Source organism: Exophiala aquamarina, assembly GCF_000709125.1.
Source record: "Exophiala aquamarina CBS 119918 chromosome Unknown aczIA-supercont1.4, whole genome shotgun sequence".
In the NCBI taxonomy this organism is placed as follows: domain Eukaryota; kingdom Fungi; phylum Ascomycota; class Eurotiomycetes; order Chaetothyriales; family Herpotrichiellaceae; genus Exophiala; species Exophiala aquamarina.
Window position 1 is genome coordinate 2494985 of NW_013550584.1, and position 20425 is coordinate 2515409.

At 51.0% G+C, this 20425-nt stretch overlaps 8 protein-coding genes across 8 annotated transcripts; 4 read left to right on the plus strand and 4 right to left on the minus strand.

Annotated features, from left to right (window-relative positions):
* Nucleotides 1–39: 39 nt before the first annotated feature.
* Nucleotides 40–546, minus strand: A1O9_05994 (DNA-directed RNA polymerase III subunit RPC10; the record flags this gene model as incomplete). The annotated part of the gene is made up of 4 exons (XM_013405207.1): nt 40–75; nt 125–225; nt 282–485; nt 534–546. The coding sequence occupies 4 exons, from the start codon at nt 544–546 to the stop codon at nt 40–42; spliced, it is 354 nt and encodes a 117-aa protein (XP_013260661.1).
* A 637-nt stretch (nt 547–1183) lies between these two features.
* A1O9_05995 (uncharacterized protein) lies at nt 1184–1762 on the plus strand (the record flags this gene model as incomplete). Its single annotated transcript, XM_013405208.1, has 2 exons — nt 1184–1367; nt 1419–1762. 2 exons carry the CDS (start codon nt 1184–1186, stop codon nt 1760–1762), a joined length of 528 nt encoding a protein of 175 aa, XP_013260662.1.
* A 3092-nt stretch (nt 1763–4854) lies between these two features.
* A1O9_05996 (uncharacterized protein) lies at nt 4855–6740 on the minus strand (the record flags this gene model as incomplete). Its single annotated transcript, XM_013405209.1, has 5 exons — nt 4855–5027; nt 5117–5813; nt 5946–6056; nt 6153–6578; nt 6684–6740. The coding sequence occupies 5 exons, from the start codon at nt 6738–6740 to the stop codon at nt 4855–4857; spliced, it is 1464 nt and encodes a 487-aa protein (XP_013260663.1).
* A 646-nt stretch (nt 6741–7386) lies between these two features.
* A1O9_05997 (uncharacterized protein) lies at nt 7387–8913 on the minus strand (the record flags this gene model as incomplete). The annotated part of the gene is made up of 1 exon (XM_013405210.1): nt 7387–8913. The coding sequence occupies one exon, from the start codon at nt 8911–8913 to the stop codon at nt 7387–7389; it is 1527 nt and encodes a 508-aa protein (XP_013260664.1).
* Nucleotides 8914–9622: 709 nt separating this feature from the next.
* On the minus strand, nt 9623–11326 carry A1O9_05998 (uncharacterized protein; the record flags this gene model as incomplete). Its single annotated transcript, XM_013405211.1, has 1 exon — nt 9623–11326. A coding segment is annotated over one exon (1704 nt), but the record flags the coding sequence as incomplete, so codon positions are not given.
* Nucleotides 11327–13105: 1779 nt separating this feature from the next.
* A1O9_05999 (leucyl-tRNA synthetase) lies at nt 13106–15819 on the plus strand (the record flags this gene model as incomplete). The annotated part of the gene is made up of 3 exons (XM_013405212.1): nt 13106–13357; nt 13407–13547; nt 13597–15819. The coding sequence occupies 3 exons, from the start codon at nt 13106–13108 to the stop codon at nt 15817–15819; spliced, it is 2616 nt and encodes an 871-aa protein (XP_013260666.1).
* A 739-nt stretch (nt 15820–16558) lies between these two features.
* A1O9_06000 (tRNA uridine 5-carboxymethylaminomethyl modification enzyme GidA) lies at nt 16559–18376 on the plus strand (the record flags this gene model as incomplete). Its single annotated transcript, XM_013405213.1, has 1 exon — nt 16559–18376. The coding sequence occupies one exon, from the start codon at nt 16559–16561 to the stop codon at nt 18374–18376; it is 1818 nt and encodes a 605-aa protein (XP_013260667.1).
* Nucleotides 18377–19565: 1189 nt separating this feature from the next.
* A1O9_06001 (CDP-diacylglycerol-glycerol-3-phosphate 3-phosphatidyltransferase) lies at nt 19566–20393 on the plus strand (the record flags this gene model as incomplete). Its single annotated transcript, XM_013405214.1, has 1 exon — nt 19566–20393. The coding sequence occupies one exon, from the start codon at nt 19566–19568 to the stop codon at nt 20391–20393; it is 828 nt and encodes a 275-aa protein (XP_013260668.1).
* Between the last annotated feature and the right edge of the window lie 32 nt (nt 20394–20425).

Below are 20425 nucleotides of genomic sequence, written 5' to 3' on the forward strand. Positions count from 1 at the left end.
ATAGTGCAAGTCCAAGTAGGGAGTTTCGTACGTTGATCTTCAGTATTCTCTCCATTGTTTACTGCATTCGACGCACTGCTCACATCAGCCTCTGTAAGATTCACCTGCGCGGAGGTGGTATTACCTTGAAGAACGATGTAGGCGGCTCATCTGCACTTCTCGTTTGGAGTTGGTAGAAGTAAGCCTGCTTGGAAGTACACTCCTCGTTTGGACAGCCTCCTGGGACTGTTGCTGGCCGTCAGTATGCGGGAAGTATCGCTGTCAACACCGGCGTTACACACCTTCATTGATGGGTAGATCTGATTCCTCTTCGCCCATAATGTCATCCTTCTGCTTTTTCTTCATGTATGTGCGCTCATAATATGGCTGATCCAACTTGAACTGATACGGGCAGGTACGGCAGGTAAAAGCGTTTACGCCTTGAGGATTCTGTGCATCCCCTTCTGATCGTGCGATCGTGAGGCAATTACAGCAGTATGGACAAACTATGCGCTCTGTTAGGATTTTGTTCATTTAATGAGCTGTGTTCTTACACGTTGGAGGCATCTTGCTGGGTAACCAACTCCGTCAACAGTCGCACATTAATTGAATTTGTCCCCATGGTGCCAGCACAAGTCTGCGAAACGGCTGTGACTTGACTTATGGTAACTGACTGCGCTAGACAAGGAAAAATAAGTGCAAACACGTCAAACCCATTAAACACGTCAAACACGTCAAACTTGCCGAAAAATACTGGAGCTTTGGCATGTTTGTAAGTGGGCTCACCCAGGGCTCTCCCAGCTGAGTGACTGCATTGATGCTCGGTCTCGCTGAGGGGGTGACTTGCCCGCTACCAACCGAACTCATCCCGCGATCTCTCTGCCTGCCCGATCAATTTGAAACAGACACTCCTTGTGAACCACAATCGGTGAACTTATATCCCAGATTCAACAACTAGACCACCTTTGAACGTGATCAAATCCGCACTTCCTCCAACCTTTCCTACTCTTTGCTCACCGGTTGTTCTCCGCTTGCTGCGCAACATATCGCTTACTTCAAACTCCCTCACACTGTCTAGTCTGACATTGAACCCGTGGTCACCTCCGCTGATTAACTAGTTGAAGCACCATACCCTCTACAGCCAGTATGGCTGACGCTGATGTGAGTGGGATCTTTGCTCCATCGTCCCCCAACTGACCCCTCGATGCAGGGTGCCTCTCCCAAAGAACAAATCCTCGAAGCATGCCGTAGAGATAATATCGAACTTTTCCATGAGGTAGTGGAGGGTCTCAAAGACAAGAGCAAAGAGCAGATAGCCGAATTCTTCAACAATGCCACAGACACAATGGGCAACCATCTACTGCACGTCTGTGCAAACTATGGAGCATGTAAGCTGCAATTGTGAGCTGGCTCAGACACTGGAACTAATTCACTTCCAGACGACGTTATGGACGAACTTTTGAACGTCGAATTTCTTGAATGTGACCCTCTAACACGACGAGACAAAGAAACTCCTATACACTCTGCTGTCAAATACGCCAACGAACGGGAAGCGGACCTGGGTGAGGCTATGGCCAAGATGTTGATTGACGCTGGTGGCGATCCCAGAGTCAAAGATGGACATGGAAGAAAGCCTGTCGAACTCTGTACTCCAAGAACGGAGCAACTACGGAGCATTCTCATCAAAGAAGAATATGTGCTCAATGAAGGCTTGAAGAACGCCGATGTCGTCCACGACGATGATGACAATGGAGGCGCTAACTCGGCTTCCGATTCTGAATGATTTTATTAGACTTTGCTGCGCTTCAGCATGCCAATGTATCGACTTCAGTATTATTTGAACGACTACCCTTGTGCTGGTGAAATCCAAATCCGGATCTCCATCGAATGAGATTCGCTTTCGCTGAATTCAAACCCGATGAGTCAACAAGAGCATCACCCCTTGGGCCACTACGATTTCAGGAGTGATCAAAACACCGCCTGGCCCAACGTCGACATGGTATCATTTCAGAATGGCCCTCCGGCCCATCTTGACTGTATAAAAGTACAAGAAGGAGATTCTACCTGGTCCAGGGAGGTGGATGAATCGATTGGGAGGGCAAAAGAGCCCTGTCGAATATGGCTCTTTCATAGACGGTTGCGCAATACGAGAATTATTGGTACGCAAGATCTTCAAAATGCTGTGCTCTTGCTATTTGAGCGAGGCAATAATGAATCTCATGACACCAGGCTCCCTAAACCACCTCTTTCTCTCGCTGCGCCATCTTTTCCGCCTTCGTTAGCGCTCTGCAACAAAGAATGAGTCCCACAGCAAGGACACAGCCTAACAAATCGAATCCGATCCCTAGATACCAAGCGCCTCGGTGGTCGTCTAACAAGTTGACTCCGTTTGAGTTGATATGAACCTCGACAATTCCTGTCATTCCTAACCCACTCGAGATGCTATAGTTGATGACAGTGTTGATCAACCATGCCGAAAGTCCTTGATGCTTAGGAGGCATATGGTTCGACTAGACAATGACACTAGAAGGGAATGGCATGTCTATTCCCTAGCAAGTGATAATGGAAGCGATAAAAGTCTGAGCCCAGTAGGTTTGTTCTACTGGCATTGTAGCCAAGAGTATTGTTCCAACCATAAACGCCGTCATGCTAATGAGTATGACAACACCGGGTTGAACCCTACGAATGGTCAACCCCGTAACAATGGCGGCTATGGCTCCGGAAATTGCCGTGGGGACTGTCTGAGCCGCTGTGAGCAAGATTGTCTGGTCTCTTAATATCCCCTGGAATTGCCTGCCAGTGAATTAGAATTGTGCGGAAGAAAAGTCTCGGGAGAATTCTCATTACCAGTAGTAAAACAGCCATGTGCCAAACGAGGCTCAACCCATGGCCTCACCACCGAAGACAAGCCATGTATCCTTTGAGAAGGACGACATTGGAACAAGTGGGTATCGGGCCCAACGCTTCTCATAACAAAAGAACATCGAAATCGCAGCGATTCCGACGATCAGCAGAACGTACACATACACCTTTTGCCAACCAGCTGCTGGGCCTTGATTCCAGGCAAAGTTGAATAAGATCAATCCTGAGACTCCGAGTACAGTACCAGGGTATATCGAACTCGGCGCGATTAGGCCGGACCCCAGCGACAGGCATATTTGGTATGAAGAACAATGCTATTACACCGAAAAAGGCAAGAACCACCGCCATTACCCAGTATTCCCAAGGCCACCAACCGAATATTGTGAAGATGCCAGAGAAGACCGCTCCAAGGACAGAACCACCTGGCGCCGTGGCTCCGAAAATGCTCAACACTATGTCCTTCCTTGGGCTAGGGCGGTGTGTCCTACTTAAAACAGCTATTCCCTTTGGCAGCAGTAATGCAGGCCCAATGCCTTGCATCCCAGGACAAAACGCGAAGATTGTCAAAGAGCCAGAATACATGCTGAAACCAGCGATGAAAGACCAGAGAGCGAACCAAAAATAGCCGAGTACGAACAGCTTTTTATGTCCGTTCAGATCATCCCAACGGCCAGCGGGAAGGATGAAGTTGCCGACTGTCAAAGAGTAACCAGCAGGCAACCATGATAGTTGGCCCGGATTTGTGGTGTTGAATGACCTTCCAATATCATGTATCAGCGCAATGGACTGGGTGAGCCCGCTTGAGTGAGCAGCTGTGTGCCACTAATTACCCCGATGAAGAGAATTTCGTGCCAGGTCGAAGAGCATGGCGGTTCGCTCGCAGTAGGCATTCTAGAGATCGTCATTGTGAGACTAGCTTGTGGATGAATCGATGATTGTGCGGTCTGCTTGCGCTTCAGCTCGCCGCCGTGTCTTCGATGACTCCCATGCTGTCCAGAATCGGAGGACATCCTTGAGATGCTTGGAAACAAGCTCTCAACGTCTTGAATCTTTTCGAGTCCTTCTTCTGACTCCTGGCCCTGCAGCTTATCCCAACTTGGCTGTTTTCAGGCAAACCCGAGAAGCACTCGTGCCCAGATGCCTCAACCGGGAAATCCAAAGGTCCACTCAACTGAGATTCGTGAAGCTTGTTCTGGACCAAATTGTGGACTGATGGCAAATTACACCGCTTTCGCCTCGTCCGAATTCTGCAAACCGACACTGGAGTCAGATGGCGCTGAGATGATAGTACTCAGTAAAATGTAAAACCTCCTCCCTGAAGCAGGCCGGATAACGCAGGAGGACCTCGGAGAACCAAAAGAAGGCTGTGTTCATCTGCATTCGCTCAACGGTGTTAGTTTCTACCGATAGCTATATAACCAAAGCCCAGCGTATCCCTCCTCCATCGCATGCTGAATCATCATTTGGGAAGAACCTCTTGACTGTCTGGAGACTATGTGATATCTTGAAACTGTGTTTTCCGACGTGGAGCCCGTCATTGTTGGGAGTTGCTTTCATCGGATGACTTCAGCATAAGCCCACGACTCCGCGAAGAAAGCTCGAGTACGGAATATATGTCCATCTTGATTTCAAACCGGCCATCGTACATACCAGAGTATTTTAGTAGGAGCACGTGAGAACGATGGTTTTTCAAGAAGAGAAACTCTATCTATGCAATCGGCGGTTGAAGTTCAAGTCCCAGTGTACGAGTAAGTTTTACGGGCATCGTCGGCGGATGTCCTTCCGCGGTGGCATACATCAACTGGCCTGGGTACTCCGTGGGGAGCCACCAAAGCCTTCTCCCGGATCGTACGAAGGCTGAAGTAAATAGGGGGTCAGGGTTGGCGAAGACCGCTGTGGGCATCTTATTGACAGGGGCTTTCAAGAATGCCGGGCTGGCGGTGTCCACGCCATACATATGTCTTCTATGCAACGCTATCACGCTCATTTCTCTGGACTCCAGTCTGGCCTAGCTTAGGCGTTGGTAACTTCCACCTTACCGCCCCGCGGCTTAGCGGTGAAGAAGTCGAGTCGTTCCATGCATTTCTCGTCCGCGCTTTTCGCCATGACAACATCAGGGCATTCGTGAAAGAACGTCTGAATTGCAAACAACAGCTCAAGCCGAGCCAGGTGCTGTCCGACACATGCTAACCCAAACCCATGAAGTATTAGCTTATAGTTCGAATCTTTCGATTTCAGCCAGTGGGTGGCCTACAGGTGAGGGCGAGCGACTTACATCTCATGCTGCCACCGAAGGGAACAAAGTGGTCCCTCATCTCCGGGGTGGCATTCTCCCAGCGCTCGGGGACGAACTCCTCCGGATTCGGAAATGCAACAGGGTCTCGCTGGATTGTGAGGGCTTGGGTAGACACCACACATCGGCCTGGCAGCTTATACCCTCCTAGCACGGCGCCCTTGTCGGGCACCTTGCGCGGCAGGCTTGAGGGAGCAGGCGGGTACAGCCTCAGGCCTTCATCGATCACCCAGTTGAGGTATTGCTTGCCCTCCAGCTCGTCCCAACCAGGACTCGGCGAGCAGGTGGCAAGCTCATCCTGTAACCTCTTCTTCACATCGGGGTGTCCTAGAACCGCATAGATCATGTAGGCGATCCCAGCGGCGGAGGTGTCGCTGCCGGCCACGATATCGCCGATCGCCTCGTTGGCAACCACGGCATCCGAGAAGGGCGCTTCAGAGCCGTCCTCCGAGACCATCTTCGAGAACAGCGTCTGATGAGACGAGCTACTTCCCTTGGACAGAGAGTCCTTGGTCGCCGCCACTGCTCGATAGCCTTCCTCCTGCATCCGCGCGAGTATCTTCTTCAGGTTGCCGATCCCTGGCACAGGGAAGTACTTGACGAAGAGCCACAGGTTGAATTCGACACCGAGTCCCGTAAGCATCATGATTTTCTCGAGGTCGTGGTTCAGCGTTGTTGCCTGTGAACATGGTCTGCGCGTTAGCGTCTAGGGTCTGTGTCCAGTGAACGAAGCCACGAAAGGAAGAGCCGCAGCCCGTGCCAGCGACCTGGGTTTGTTTCGCTGGAATATGTATGTGTGAATGTGACGTACCGCGCCGGTTCGAAGTAGACCAAAAGGTTCTCCGAAGGCAACCACGCCAATGAGGTCAGTGGCCATGAAAGTAAACCACTTGTATATGTCGGCATAGCCAGTTGTTTGAATCTGGAAAGTCTGGATCAGCGATCGGCGAACCTATGTCTACATGCCAGGGGGACGCCTTTTGCAAGCATGCGGGTCTGAACCCAGCATCTAACCTACATCTCCCTTTATCCTCGCCACCGCCGCCTCGGTATACTGCCTGACCTGCGGCTCCCACGCCTTCAGAGCCAACCTACTCCCTGAGCGATGGTAAAGCTTCCTCCTCTCAGCCGCGGTGCGAGGATTCTGGACCTGGAAGAGGCACAGGTCGTCCTCGCTTTTCATCGTCGGGTGCGTCTCCACGTACCAGTCAGCCTTGAGGAACCCCGTGCCAGACCTGTGGATTGCCTTGACCGCCTGGATTTCCGAGACGGCCACCTCGTTCGGCGCGATGCGGACAAAGTGACCGTATCTTTGGTGCAGTGCGTGGATGTAGTCGGCGCGGTGGCCCGTACATATCGCGTATTTCAGGGGCAGTCTGCTGAAGCGGTTGAGGAATGGGCCCGGCACGTGGCGAAGTTCGGGGTGGAAGGTAATCCTCACCCACTACGGAGGTTGTCAGTCTCTGGGGCGGTTGGTCTCTGGATCTCTGAACCGTTGGCGCGCCTGGGGATATGTACCATAGTCATGAATGGAACTTGGATGACATACCCGGTAAAGAAACACGATCACAACGAACCAGCACGAGGCTGAATACAAGCGATCCATTGCTTTGGCGGTCTCACCTGCCCTGGAGGACAGCAAACGGGCAACAGAAGATGGTCAGAGAGAGGCTATGTAAGACTACGAGTACAAAAGTCATTGACAGAACGGTTCAAGCGGAAAACCGTCGATTGAAGGTCTCTGGTTTTGGTCTGTTCAGGCCCTGTTCAGGTCGTCGGCGGCCTAACCTCACCTCGGATTCGCATTCGGGTGCCTTGCGTAAACAATTGCCACGCCTCCTCACCTGAGTATCGATGGTAGATGCGTAATCAAACAAGTGTTGGCGCCAACACCCAGCTAGCGCGTACTAAGTCGCGAAAAGCCAAACGCTGGGAGTCGGGCGAAGTACTATTCCGTACCACGAGGGAGTGCTGTCAAATATCATGAGACGTAAGAATAATCTTGAGCGCAAAAGTAGCAACTTTGTATTGTTGTCCTGTACCGGTTTCTGGTGTATCTGCGTGCCTACGTCGCTAATAAATAAGGCTGGCTCAATGTCCACGAAAGCCGCCAGCGCCCACCAGATTACTTTCAAAAGGACCTCCTGTAGCGCCGGACGAGGGGTTCCGCTGGGATTATTGGAGTAACACATTGCCACTATTGCATCCAAGTCCGTAATTTCCTCTTCAGTCAACCTCGACAGTCTCTGTGCTTAGCTTGATTTGTTCCTCCCACTTGCAACCGTACTGCCGCCTGCGGGAGCATTCGTAGTTGTAGACGAAGCGTGATCCCTGGCCTTGATCCTCGTCGTGTCGACGAGGGCAGGAAACGCTTCCGCGAAGGACGGCCCGACACTCCAATTTTCGAGACGTCGGAGATGGCGTTCGAAAGCTGGGTTGATGACAGTCTCTTCTTTCTCCGAGGTTGATATCAGACAGTCGCTGTCCTCATAGGGCCAATTGACGCTCAGGTCGGTGGTGAAGGGGATGAACCAGTGCTCGAAGGTGTAGTCTGCGTAGTTGGCTACTAACTTGTCGCGCATGCGTGGCCATGGGATATGGTCGATCCATGCCGGGTGTGGATTGTAGATCTGTGTAGGTGTCGGCCGCATCCACTCCACGAGTCGCTCAAAATTCTCCTTGGTTGGATTGATGTGCCATCGCATGTTGATGAACATGCAATAGAGAACCGCGGTTTGTTCTGGTAGGTTGCAAATGTTGGGGAATTTGCTGATGATATCAGCCATGAGTTGCGAGAGGGGGTCGGGGAAACGTCCTCCACTACCAGACGGGTTGAGAAGTGAAGAGACGGATGGGTAGGCTGGATTAAATAACGCGCTTGATGAGTCCCCAGCTGCTTCTTGTCGACGAGCATCGCGGAAGTTCAAGAGTAGGCCGTCCAAGGGGCAGGTGGCCGGAACATTCTTGGGGAGCTGTGTCCAGGGTGGTGGCGAAGGCTCACCAGGGAGAGGATAATTTGACTGGCGTAAGGGAGAGGACTGGGTGTTTTGAGGATGTGCGTCTCCCGGGCGCTGGCCAAGGCTTTCCAGGAGGAAATTGAACGACAGACGCTCGCCGGCGTCATTCAATTCTAAGCCACGTTGGAGATTGTCCCGTTGAACGGTCAAGGCATCTCGCTGACCAGTCCACTGTCTGTTCTCTACCGCTTCAGCGGGGCTGTACGGATGAGGATAGGCTGGCGGTTGCTGGCTACTTAGATATTGGTCTGGATGGGTTATGCCGTTGTTTGGGAAGGGGTGGCTCTGCGGCTGTGGGCCAGCATGTACATTGCTCTGTGCTGCTGTCGCGAGATCTGTACACCCAGTTAGCCCTCTAGACATGAACGGGGATAGTAACCACCTACCAGTCAAACCCTGAGCACCAACTATGGGCTGCAGTATGGACATGATAGAAGCCAACCTCCGCCGGATCTCGTCATTCTCAGCTTGGATAGCGTCTTTCTGGCGGATGACATTCTGCAGCTCCTGGTATGGCTGCTGCGCAGTCAATTCCTGTATCCTCCGCTCGAGACTATCAATCTGATGCTTGGTCCGCTCTCTGATTGCCCGCTGCGCCTCTCGGTCATTCGCTCTCTTCTTTGCTAGCTGGTCAGGAGTGAGGGTAGCGACACCGCGAGATCCGGAGGTGGCTTTGCGCTTTCTTCCTGCCTGGGCAGGTGAGGAGGGGTTTTCGTCGCCATTGGCAGAGGAGGTGTTGGAGGGACCTAGATCATGTTGCATGGTCAGCAACCAGTAGATTTGCGACCCTTGGCGAGGCTGCAGGATGAATGACTCGGACGCGTTGTTAGATTTGTAAATTGGTGCACCGAAGGAGATGATGTTGAGTCATGCAACTTTCGGCTGTCTTGCTGCTTCTGGTATACACGGTACACGCTAGTCCTGATTGGGGAGACCAGGGTCACGAGCACCACGCTTTAGGCCTTGGATGCACGAATCAGGTGCTCTGATATATCGTTACAGAATGCTAATTTAATGATCGTGGAGACAGGTTGCGTGACTCCAGGAACAACCCAAGGTCAGTGACTCCATCTAGATCGGCGACAAGGTTGACTCTGCGGCTGCCATGTCAGCAAGTAGCATTGGAAACCTGGGGCTCAATTTTGGATCGGCCCTATGCTTCATGGATTGGTCCACTGCCTAAATGCGAGTGCTCATGCCCGAACCAATCCACATGCTGCTGCTTGTGCGAATGCTACCGATATTGATATTGATGCTGATGCTCCGAAATCGCTGAGCCTCTCTCGAAAGTATCCCTGAGATCACAAAGTTGCATCATGCCCAAGTGCTAGTGATAATGCCCGTCCTAGTGCTGATGCTCGTGCTCGTAATTAATGGTGTTGATGCCGTGACTTGCTGAGAGTCTCCCTAAATGTCCTCAAATCACCAACCACGCCTCAAATCCAAAATCTCACCTCGGTCTAGGTCATTCGGAGATCCAGTGGTTGGAATGCCTGAAGTCATCTGACACATCCTCAAAAGCTGGGTATGTCAGTGAGAGAAGATCATTTGCCTGTGCCACGGCTTCCCGGTAGAAGATATCTACTGCCTCGTCTTCTTTGCCAAAATACTCATTATGAGTAGCGAAGACATGAAGTTCTGGAATTTCGTCGAATATAGGACCACCTAGTTGACCCAATCTGGCTGCCGTGACCGCAGCATTGTATTCTTCAAGTGACGCGGGTTCCTTTGAGTTCAAAGGGATATGCCAACCACCAATTTTTGCCAAATGTCGATTTCGATGTCGGTCTAGCAATTTCGCATTAAGCTTGAGGAGTTCAATCGCATATTCGTGCTGCATCTCATACAGGGTTGGTCTCGTTTCGAGAGCATACTCATACCCAATAAAGCAGAGTTCAGAACGCGGAAAGAAAATCGAGTCACGTCTCATAGGATCCTCACCAATCATTCGGTGCTTGGTGTGGTCATATCCCTCGAGGTCAAGCTTAGTCTTGAATGTAAGCATAGTAAGCATAGCCTTGAAATGGCCCGCAAAAAGCAGTTCAGGAGCATAGAATCTCTGCACAGAGTCAGGCAAGGCTTCTATGAACTCTTGCGCAAACCAGCGGGATCTGGCTTGGATGTGCAACTCGACAGTTTGCAATGTCAACATGAACGGCATATGCATGTTGAAAGCACCAATCAACTGACCAGACCACTTATCGTTCTCGTAGAGAGCTGCGTGGATGCAGACTTTGAGTGTCTGTAACTTTTGAGAAGTTCGCAGTATGAACTGAAGGATTTGTGCGAGGTCCCCAATCCAGTTGCTCTGCCGCTCGCACGCGGACTGCTTCGATTGATCGGGAACGATGATCGTCAATTTCTCCAGAGTATTCACTGACAAGCCTAGGATCCGGCCCACGTTCATCGTGCTGTTCATCGAGATCTCTAGTTCTTTCAGTGGGCACGATTGTCTAACCCCCCACATCAGATTCCTAACCATTTTCTTGGCAGATGAATCGAGCAGATATTCGTAATGCAGAGTTGTTCGGTGATCCATGCAGATGTACAGAGATTCTAAATGATCCTTGTATTTCAGGACATGGGCCTCAAGTACAGGCATATTGAGATTGTCGAGAACAAGCGTTCTGAGGTTGATAAGACACTGGATAGTGTTGATGAGAGGTAGTCGAACCATCCAATCCTGGCCAGATATTGCGAGATTTCTCTGATTAGGGAACAAGGAGTTGTCGAATTTTCCACAAGCTTTAGTTTGCGAACTTGTTGGGATTCCATGGGCATCCAAGCCAACTCCATAGAGCCGGAGGTCTTGTAGTTCGCGGGCAACCTGCTTCAGTGCATGTGCTAGACAGCCGAAGACTTCAACGTCACTGTCGTGAGGTATCTCGACGTGGAGAGACCTGAAATTATCCCACATACTGTGGCTATGGATTGGCATGCGTAGGAAAGAATTGACGAATGTACGTGGAACGATGAATGTACCCAAGATCTGAGGCACTTCATGGTACAGTTGTCGACTGGCTTGCCGCAAACCCTCGAATCCGGTCAATGGGTGTTGAGAAAGCTTGGAAGTGAGTCCGCTCTGTGAGTTGATGTCGTCTCGTGCCGCCACGTAGATGCGATTGCGAATTTCTCGTGGAAGTCCTAGGAAATGTGCCGCTTTGTAGGTAATGTAACTATCACAGATCTCGATTCGTTTGAGTTGAAGCCGAAATGGCATACTGATGGAGTTGGACAATGATGTTTGTGGTGCTGCTCGTGCCATTTGGCTCGTTGTCGCCATTGCAAACCCGTAGGCATTGACAGCTGCTATACTTTGGGCCATGCTAGGCAGGCCGCACTCAGATGAAAACTTGCGACTCTAGAGAGGGAATAGCAAGCACAAGATAAGTAGGAAATAAGAGAAGAGAGGGAAATTCGGAGCGCGACTCAGAGCGAGGCGAATGAAAGGGTAAGCTTAGCCCAAGGGTCTTTTTAGACACATCTTCTTCACGATTTTGCACCTTTTTCAAGGGTGAGTTGTCACCCGCGCAGTCAGCGCGTAGACTGACAAATCTTCACCAACTGTTGGTTATATCAATGAACAGGGTAAAGTGGGCAAAGGCATAAGGCCATTAGTGAGAAGAAAACGAAGCGAAGGTTTCAGTGTCGATTCCCAGCATGAAGGAGAGCATATGCATGTATGTGCTCATCCGCAAAGGCTGTTGAATCTTCGAGTGGTGTGCTCGACAAGGTTTTTTGGGTCGAAGCTAGGAACCCAGGTACATGCTGTCGAAGACTCCAAAAGCTACGACCTGATCGGCAAACCTTGATCATCCCAGAGAATGGGTTGAATGCTGGTGCCTGAGCATGATGAACATCTTCGTGCTTTGAACCACGCCTTCAAAAGCTCAGGAAGAGTATTCTCATTGGCAAACATCACAAGGTTCAAGGAACCCTCAGCGCACATGGTTCTGTGCTTGTAAAGAAATGACTAGCGGATCATTAGGTCGGCTTCGACCTCACATTGGTTTAATGCCCCAATATTGCCAGACTGGCACGTTTTGCCGGTGAGAACTGTGGGATTCTGTTATGGCTCTTGCTTCACAACAACGGCAAACAAGCGGTATGGATGTGTGCGCCCAAGGTCGCTTTTGGCTAATGATCATGTAAGAAACGTTGATGCCGGCATCGCAGGGCGCTGCCTCAGGTCCACAGGCGTGTCAGCCAAATGCTTGTGGTTCGCGGACATTCAACACAAATGCACTACACCAAGAAGACCTGAAGTTGTAAGAGCGGGAATATTCACCTTGTACTGTGCTCGAAATATTTCCAGGCATCTGATGGAGAGCTCAAAGCGCTGATTAATATGTGCAGTACGATTGACGTCCTTGCTGGAGCATTTGCTGCGAGCTCTGGCAAGCCCGGATACGCGAGCCTGACATTCAGATCATTTTAGGGATAGTCGCGTACTGCTTAGTGTCAGTCGGCAATTAACTCTTTATAACTCTTTTCGCGGGCGTAGCTTCCGCTAGAAAACTTCACAATTGATGTTGAGATAGAAAAAGGAGAGACATCGTTGTCCATGTTGGTGGAGATCCTTGATGGATGAGCACGTGATCTCGGTGAGGCTCTCCCCGAATCGCCGAGCACCGACGAAAGCCCAGTCCACTGTTCGGGTCAAGAAGAATAAGTTGCAACCCTACACTTGTCTCTCTCCTCCAATATTTCCCACACCTTGGACTGCTAAGTGGTGGTGGAGGGGCTGGAGGAGATGTTCAAGATTTCAATTCGGCGTTCGTCGACAGGACCAGTCTTGTTTCGTTTGTTTTCGTCCTTCTCGCGTCGACCAGCGCCTCCTGCACTACCACCATTGGATTTTGGTGCAATTGATGCAAAATGGCAGCAGATATGGGCACATCAGCCCAAAGCTGCAACGCCCTCAAAAGGCCAAGGGATCTCATACATCCTGCCCATGTTTGCCTATCCGTCCGGCTCCCTCCACATGGGTCACCTTCGAGTCTACACCATTTCCGACGTGATTGCTCGATATCGGCGCATGCGAGGTGATCGTGTCCTTCACCCCACGGGATGGGACGCATTTGGTTTACCAGCCGAAAATGCTGCGATTGAGCGTGGCATAGATCCTGCACTTTGGACCAAGGAGAATATTACGAAGATGAAAGCGCAATTAAAGAGCATGAACACACACTTTGACTGGGATGCAGTAGGTCAAGAGGCTGGATCTTTTGTACATAGGACTGATATCTGGGTAGGAAATATCAACTTGTTCACCCTCTTTCTACAAACATACTCAAAGGATATTCTTGGAACTGTATAAGAAGGATCTAGCATATCAGGCGGAAGCTCTAGTGAACTTCGATCCTGTTGATAAGACCGTCCTTGCAAACGAACAGGTAAAGGACATTCAACTTGTTCCATTCTCTTCTAACAAAGCCCGTCCAGGTTGATAGCAATGGGAGATCATGGCGCTCTGGAGCACTTGTACAGCAGGTCAAACTCCGGCAATGGTTCTTTCGAATTACAGCTTTTAAAGAACCTCTCCTGGAGGATTTGAAGTATCTTTCCGAAGCGGCAAGATGGCCTGATCGAGTTGTCACACAACAGCGTAACTGGATCGGCCGCTCTCCTGGAGCACGCATTCAGTTCACCTTGGAGGATTCAACGGGCCAATCTACTCCGATTCACGTCTTTACAACTCGCCCAGATACTCTCTTTGGAGTAAAGTTCATTTCTTTATCCATGAATCATCCTTTCGTGCAGCGGGCTGCACAGACCAATCAAGAGTTGCAAAAGTTCCTCGATAGACGGGCGTCCTTTGCACCTGACTCCAAAGAAGGGTTCGAACTTCCCCTTTCAGCCATCAACCCGTTGTCAGAAATGGCTGGTGATCGATCCGAGTCATTACCTGTATTCACAGCTCCATATGTCTTGGACAACTATGGCGAAGGTGTCGTTATGGGAGTACCAGCTCATGATTCTAGAGACTTGAGCTTTTGGAGGACCCATAGACCATCAGCCGCAGTTCCGATCGTCATTACTCCCGCTTCTACCACGAAAAAGCCAAGCGATCTGTACATGGCCGACCTTCCTGAGGCATATACTGAGCATGGTATCCTGACGGACCTGTGCGGCCCTTACGCTGGCATGCCCAGCGCTGAAGCAGGCCTCAAGATCATTGAAGACCTCCAGCGAAAAGGACTTGCAGAGCCATTCGAAACGTGGAGACTTCGTGATTGGCTTGTCAGTAGACAACGATATTGGGGAACTCCTATTCCGATTATTAATTGTTCGAGTTGTGGCACTGTACCAGTGGCAGAAGATCATCTGCCTGTGGAACTCCCCAAGCTTGATTCCTCTATCCAAGGCCAGATAGGCAACCCCTTGGACAAGATTGATGATTGGGTCAATTGCCAATGTCCGAAATGCAACGGGCCGGCCAAGAGAGAGACGGATACAATGGACACCTTCGTGGATTCATCATGGTACTTCATGCGATTCCTAGACCCGTCAAATGAGACTGAACCATTCTCGTCGCGATCCACAGAAGGTATTGTCCCGGTGGATTTTTATGTTGGAGGAGTTGAGCATGCAATATTGCACCTTCTATATGCTCGGTTCATCTATAAATTCCTCTGCAGTCAAGGGCATATCTCGGAAAAGGCGGGTCCTGCCGAGCCATTTCAAAAGCTGATCGCTCAAGGAATGGTCCACGGAAAGACTTTTTCAGACCCAGAAACGGGGAGATTTCTTCTACCGCAAGAGTTAGAGCTGAAGGGAGACCTTCCAACCATCAAGGCGACCGGCAAATCACCGAGCGTGACTTGGGAGAAAATGTCCAAGAGCAAGTACAATGGGGTCGATCCATCCACTTGCATCCAGAAATTTGGTGCAGATGCACTACGAGCCCACATCCTGTTCGCGGCACCCGTCAGTGAGGTTCTACAATGGGATGAAGAGAAGGTCGTGGGAATACAACGGTGGTTGGGCCGCGTTCATCGTCTGGTCCATGATCTTGTAACTTCAAACAATGGCAATTTTGGTGTCACCTCGACAAGTCCTCTGGACCTCAAAACACTCTCGGCCACTGATACCGCGATACTGCTCCAGGCTCACAAGACAAGCAATGCTATCTCTGATACATTCTCAAACAACGTCTACACTCTGAACACGGCCATATCAGACTTGATCAAGTTGACGAACGCGCTACAAGAGACTGGAGTGCAAAATCTATCGCCAATGGTCGCACACGTCACGATCGCTGCACTTTTGAAAATGATGGCCCCCATTACTCCCGCGTTCGCAGAAGAATCCTGGGAAAGCATCAGTAGGAGTGAAGCCACCGAAAAGACTACTACCCAGAGCATTTTCAACTCGTCTTGGCCTAACAACATCCTTTCCGAAGAGCAAGAAATTTTCTTACAGGGTTTGCGCAAGACCATAACTTGCGCTGTACAGATCAACGGCAAAATGCGTTTCACCGTCCAAATACCATCGCCATCAAACAGCGAAGTCAACAACGGCAAAGAAAAGCGAGAAACAGAGATTATTGACGCCATACTCGGCACCGAACAGGGCCACACGTGGCTGACGGAGAAGAACAAATGGGAGAACAGGAAGAGAGTCGTGGTGGTAGGCGAAGGAAAAGTGGTCAACTTCGTCTTCTGACACTTGTATAACATGAGGATTGTGTACCATCCTCGAGCAACAAAGACTTCGCTTAGAGAATGGGATGCTAGCGATCAGATGTAGCATATCCAAAGCCGAGAGCCTGAGAAGTTGATCATCTCACCTCGATTGCATTCCTTTGAACCACATGCAGCTGCATCATACACAATCAGTGCAGCAGATGCTTAGCCCAACCTGTCCCTACCTGTCCAATTCAGTCAGCCGCATTATCATACGAGTACTGTAATTGGAAGTTTGACGTCTCAAAACTGGAAAGCCTCCTCCCTCCCATCGTCGTGAAGCCGAGGTTTTCCCGTCCTGAAATTTCCCCAAGAATCCAGACACACTGCCGTGCCTGCGGCCAAAGTCGCTCCCACTTGATCTTTCGATCCAGCAACATCAGGTTCTTAGCACAGAATGAGGCCTTTGTTTAGGCCGGTAGGCCCCAGTTGCTGGGGACATAGTCCTCGCACAAGGTCTGGACGTCAGCAGCGTCGTCTGTTCGCCGCTGTCGCAGACACTCTTCGGTATTCCTATCAGCTCTGACTCGTCCAGGAGACGCGCATTGACATTCTACAGGCCTTATGATGTCGTTGTCATTGGCGGTGGTCATGCAGGCACTGAAGCCAGTGCTGCAGCCGCCAGATCAGGTGCCCGAACTGCACTTATCACTCCCTCGTTGTCCAACCTTGGGGTCTGTTCCTGCAACCCCAGTTTTGGTGGTATTGGCAAGGGGACCATGATCCGCGAGATCGACGCTTTGGACGGAGTCGCTGGGCGAATAATTGACAAGGCGGGCATACAATTTCGAATGCTGAACGTGAAAAAGGGACCTGCGGTTTGGGGACCGAGGGCTCAGATCGACAGGGATCTTTACAAGACATATATGCGGGAGGAGATGCTCTCCACGCCGAATTTGAGTATCCTAGAAGGCAAAGTGGCGGACATAATAGTTTCGAAGGAGAACATTCATCCTCGAGACACGGTCTCCCAAGGTCGGATTTCTGGGATTCGTCTCGAGGATGGTCAAGTCGTTCCTGCGTCTCAGGTGGTGATTACAACTGGCACCTTCTTGGGTGGAGAAATTCATATTGGTCTGGAAGCCTACCCATCAGGGCGCATGGGTGAAGCGGCAACGTTTGGTCTCAGCAAGTCGTTGCGAAGTGCAGGATTTACACTTGGAAGGCTGAAAACGGGAACGCCACCACGATTGGATCGAGATTCAATCGACTTCAGTCGTCTGGAGATCCAACCTGGAGACTCCCCCCCAAATCCATTTTCTTATCTCAATGATACTGTTCAAATAGGCGACAAGGGTCAACTCAATTGCTGGACCACATACACCAATGACGCATCTCACGCGATCATTCGTGCAAATCTAGACAAGACGATACATATTCGTGAGACTGTGAAAGGTCCTCGATATTGTCCATCCCTGGAATCCAAGATCATCAAATTTGGGCACAAATCACAGCACATGATATGGCTGGAACCCGAAGGACTCGAACCAAATAAGGTTATTTATCCCAATGGCATGAGCATGACAGTACCAGCGGATGCCCAGTACGCAATGTTGAAAACAATTGTTGGGCTTGAGAATGTGAAGATGCTTCAAGCCGGATACGGGGTGGAGTATGATTACATTGACCCTCGCAACCTGTTTGCCACTCTGGAAACGAAACTCATCAAAGGTCTTTTCCTCGCAGGTCAGATCAATGGCACTACAGGATACGAGGAGGCTGCTGCTCAGGGTATTGTCGCCGGAATCAACGCAGGTTTAGCGGCGCAAGGCAAAGAGCCATTTACCCTTTCTCGCGCCGAAGCATTTATTGGCATTCTTATCGACGACTTGATAACTAAAGGGGTATCAGAGCCATATCGAATGTTCACTAGTCGCAGCGAATACCGCATGAGTTGCAGATCGGACAATGCGGATTTGAGGTTGACCGAAAAAGGACGCGATGCTGGAGTTGTTGGAGACACTCGATGGACACACTTTGCAAATACCCGCAGCGAAATGGCAGAGTTGCGGAAGACACTGGAAGATGTCAAGCTATCAAGCTCGGAATGGCTCAAGCTCGGCATGAATGTCAGAACAGATTCTAGCCGGCGATCCGCATTCGACTTGCTCCGGACAAAAAGCATGGATGTCAATTCGATTGCCAGCCGCACACCTGGTCTGTCATCTACGACATCTAACTACTCCGACTTGATCAAAAGACGAGTGCTGATTGAGAGCAACTACACACCTTACATTGCCAGGCAACAGAAGAATGCTGATTCGTTCGAACGGGATGAATCGCTGTCCTTGCCTACCAATCTCGACTACGATAAAATATTTGGGTTGAGCTTCGCAGAGAAGGAGGTTTTGAAGCTCGTTCGGCCTGCAAGTATCGGAATGGCGAGACGGGTCGAGGGTGTCACACCCAGTGGAGCCTTACGGTTGCTCCAGTACGTTCGGACAGGCTCAAAGGCCGTTCGCAGTCCGACGGTGCCTGGTGATGACCTACTGCAATCTGAGCAAGAAGAGGCCGAAGGCGCGATTGGCGCTGCTTGATCGGGTGCATGTGGTTGCGCTCGAAGGAAATGTATATATATGTAGTACATCATGACGGATCTGGAATTGAGGTTCCCCTGCATAGCGAGCGGCGTCGGTATGACTTGCCCAGAGAAGACTTTGAGATACGGGAGAGCGAGGTTTGTTCACCCTCGTCCAACATGTTAAATTACAAAATACATCCTAGTCCACAGATCTGGCTGGATCATGCCATGCTAGAGGAGCCTGAGGTTTTCAGCAGGCCGTGGTCTTTCTCTTCCACTGTAATTAGTAAGGTCACGTGGGACTGGATACTAATATCTCTTTGTTCGCTGACTCAGCCCAGCCGCCTGGCCTGACGCAAAGTGGTGCTGTAACAAAGCCCGAATCACCGAAGCGAGAAACCTTACGCGAGCTTCAAGGCTGCCCTCAGGAGCATCGAGTTCACGTTCCCATCCAGAAAGATTGAACAATCCAGTTCGCAGAAAAAGCTCATCCCTCGTCCTAGACTCGAACGAGCTGCTTACTTGTTCCGCAGCCCAAGTTTAATTGACCGTTTTCTTCTGAGATCAACCGATTGGCTTTCCCACCAGTCATCTCTCTCTCTCTCTTCTTTTTCTTTTTTGGGAAGTCCCGCGACGTGCACCCCCGGTGGAAGGGAAAGGGGGAGAAGAAAACGAGGGCACACCACCAAAAGGATGCAATGGCGTCGATGATGGGCTACAGCGCCCGAGGACAGGCCATCGGCACGAGATTAAATCTACGGCATGGCCGCTGCTCGGTGTCTAGCTCGGCACGACTGCTCAACGGGCCCTCGAGGTCTCTCTCAGTCCTGTCGAGGCAGCGAGATGGACTGCCAACGGTACACTCCCAGGCAACAAGGCTTGGACTCTATGTTTCGTCGAACCTGACTAGGAGATGCCAGTTCTTTGGGGGTATCGCAAGGGGTGCCTCGGCGCCGCCACCGCCGGGGTCACTGTTTTCTTCGCCATGTCTTCAATCATGGGCACGGATTGGGGCATTGTTTAGCAGTGGCGGCTGCGGTAGCGGCAAGGCCAGATATGCGTCGACAGAGTCGAAGCCCGAGCACGCTGGTGCCCAAGATGAGAAAAGGTATGTCATGTCGCGGAAATCTACCTAGATCTTAACAGTGTTGTGCTTATGCCTTTGTGGCGTTATTCTCCTTGTCTGGGCCAAGCCCATCCTTTAAATGGACATTGATGATCACTGCAATATCCCTCTAGCCTCGTCAACGCCGCTAACACCAACACCTCCAACACACAGCAGCAACAAAGACACAACAACGACCTCCAAAATCCTCCAAGCGCTCCCCAAACTCCCGCTCCCCTCGCCCACCAAGCACGAAAACATCTACACGCTACCCAACTTCCTAACTTTCACACGCCTCCTCGCTGCCCCGGCCGTTGGCTACTACATCCTACACTCACAACCCGTGACCGCGATCCTTTTATTTTTCTACGCGGGCGTGACGGACGCCGTGGACGGGTATCTGGCGCGGCGCTACAACTCGCAGACGGTAGTCGGCACCGTGATCGACCCGATGGCTGACAAAGCGCTGATGACGATCACGGTGGTGTGCCTGACGATCCAGTCGATCCTGCCCTTATGGCTGAGCGTGGTCATCCTGGGCCGAGACGTCGCGCTCGCCATCTCGGCGATCTACTTCCGCTGGATCAGCCTGCCGCCGCCCAAGACCTTCGCGCGATACTGGGACTTCAGCTTGCCGAGCGCGGAGGTCCGTCCGACCGAGATCAGCAAGATCAACACCTTCTTGCAGCTGTTGCTCGTTGGGAATGCCATGCTGTTGCCTGTCTTGCCGGAGGCGCTGGTCGGCGCGTGGAACCTGATCGGGGTGTTTGAGGGCTGGTGCTATCTTGTCGCGTGCACGACACTGTGGAGTGGACTCAGTTATGTGGGGAATAGAGAGGCAGTGAAGATTCTGAGTCGTGAGGAGGGCGAGGAGAGGAAGCGGAGGTTAGTTGAAGGATTAGGAAAGGGTGAGGTTGGCAAGACATGATATGTCTTGCTCTGTATAATATTTCTCGTAGA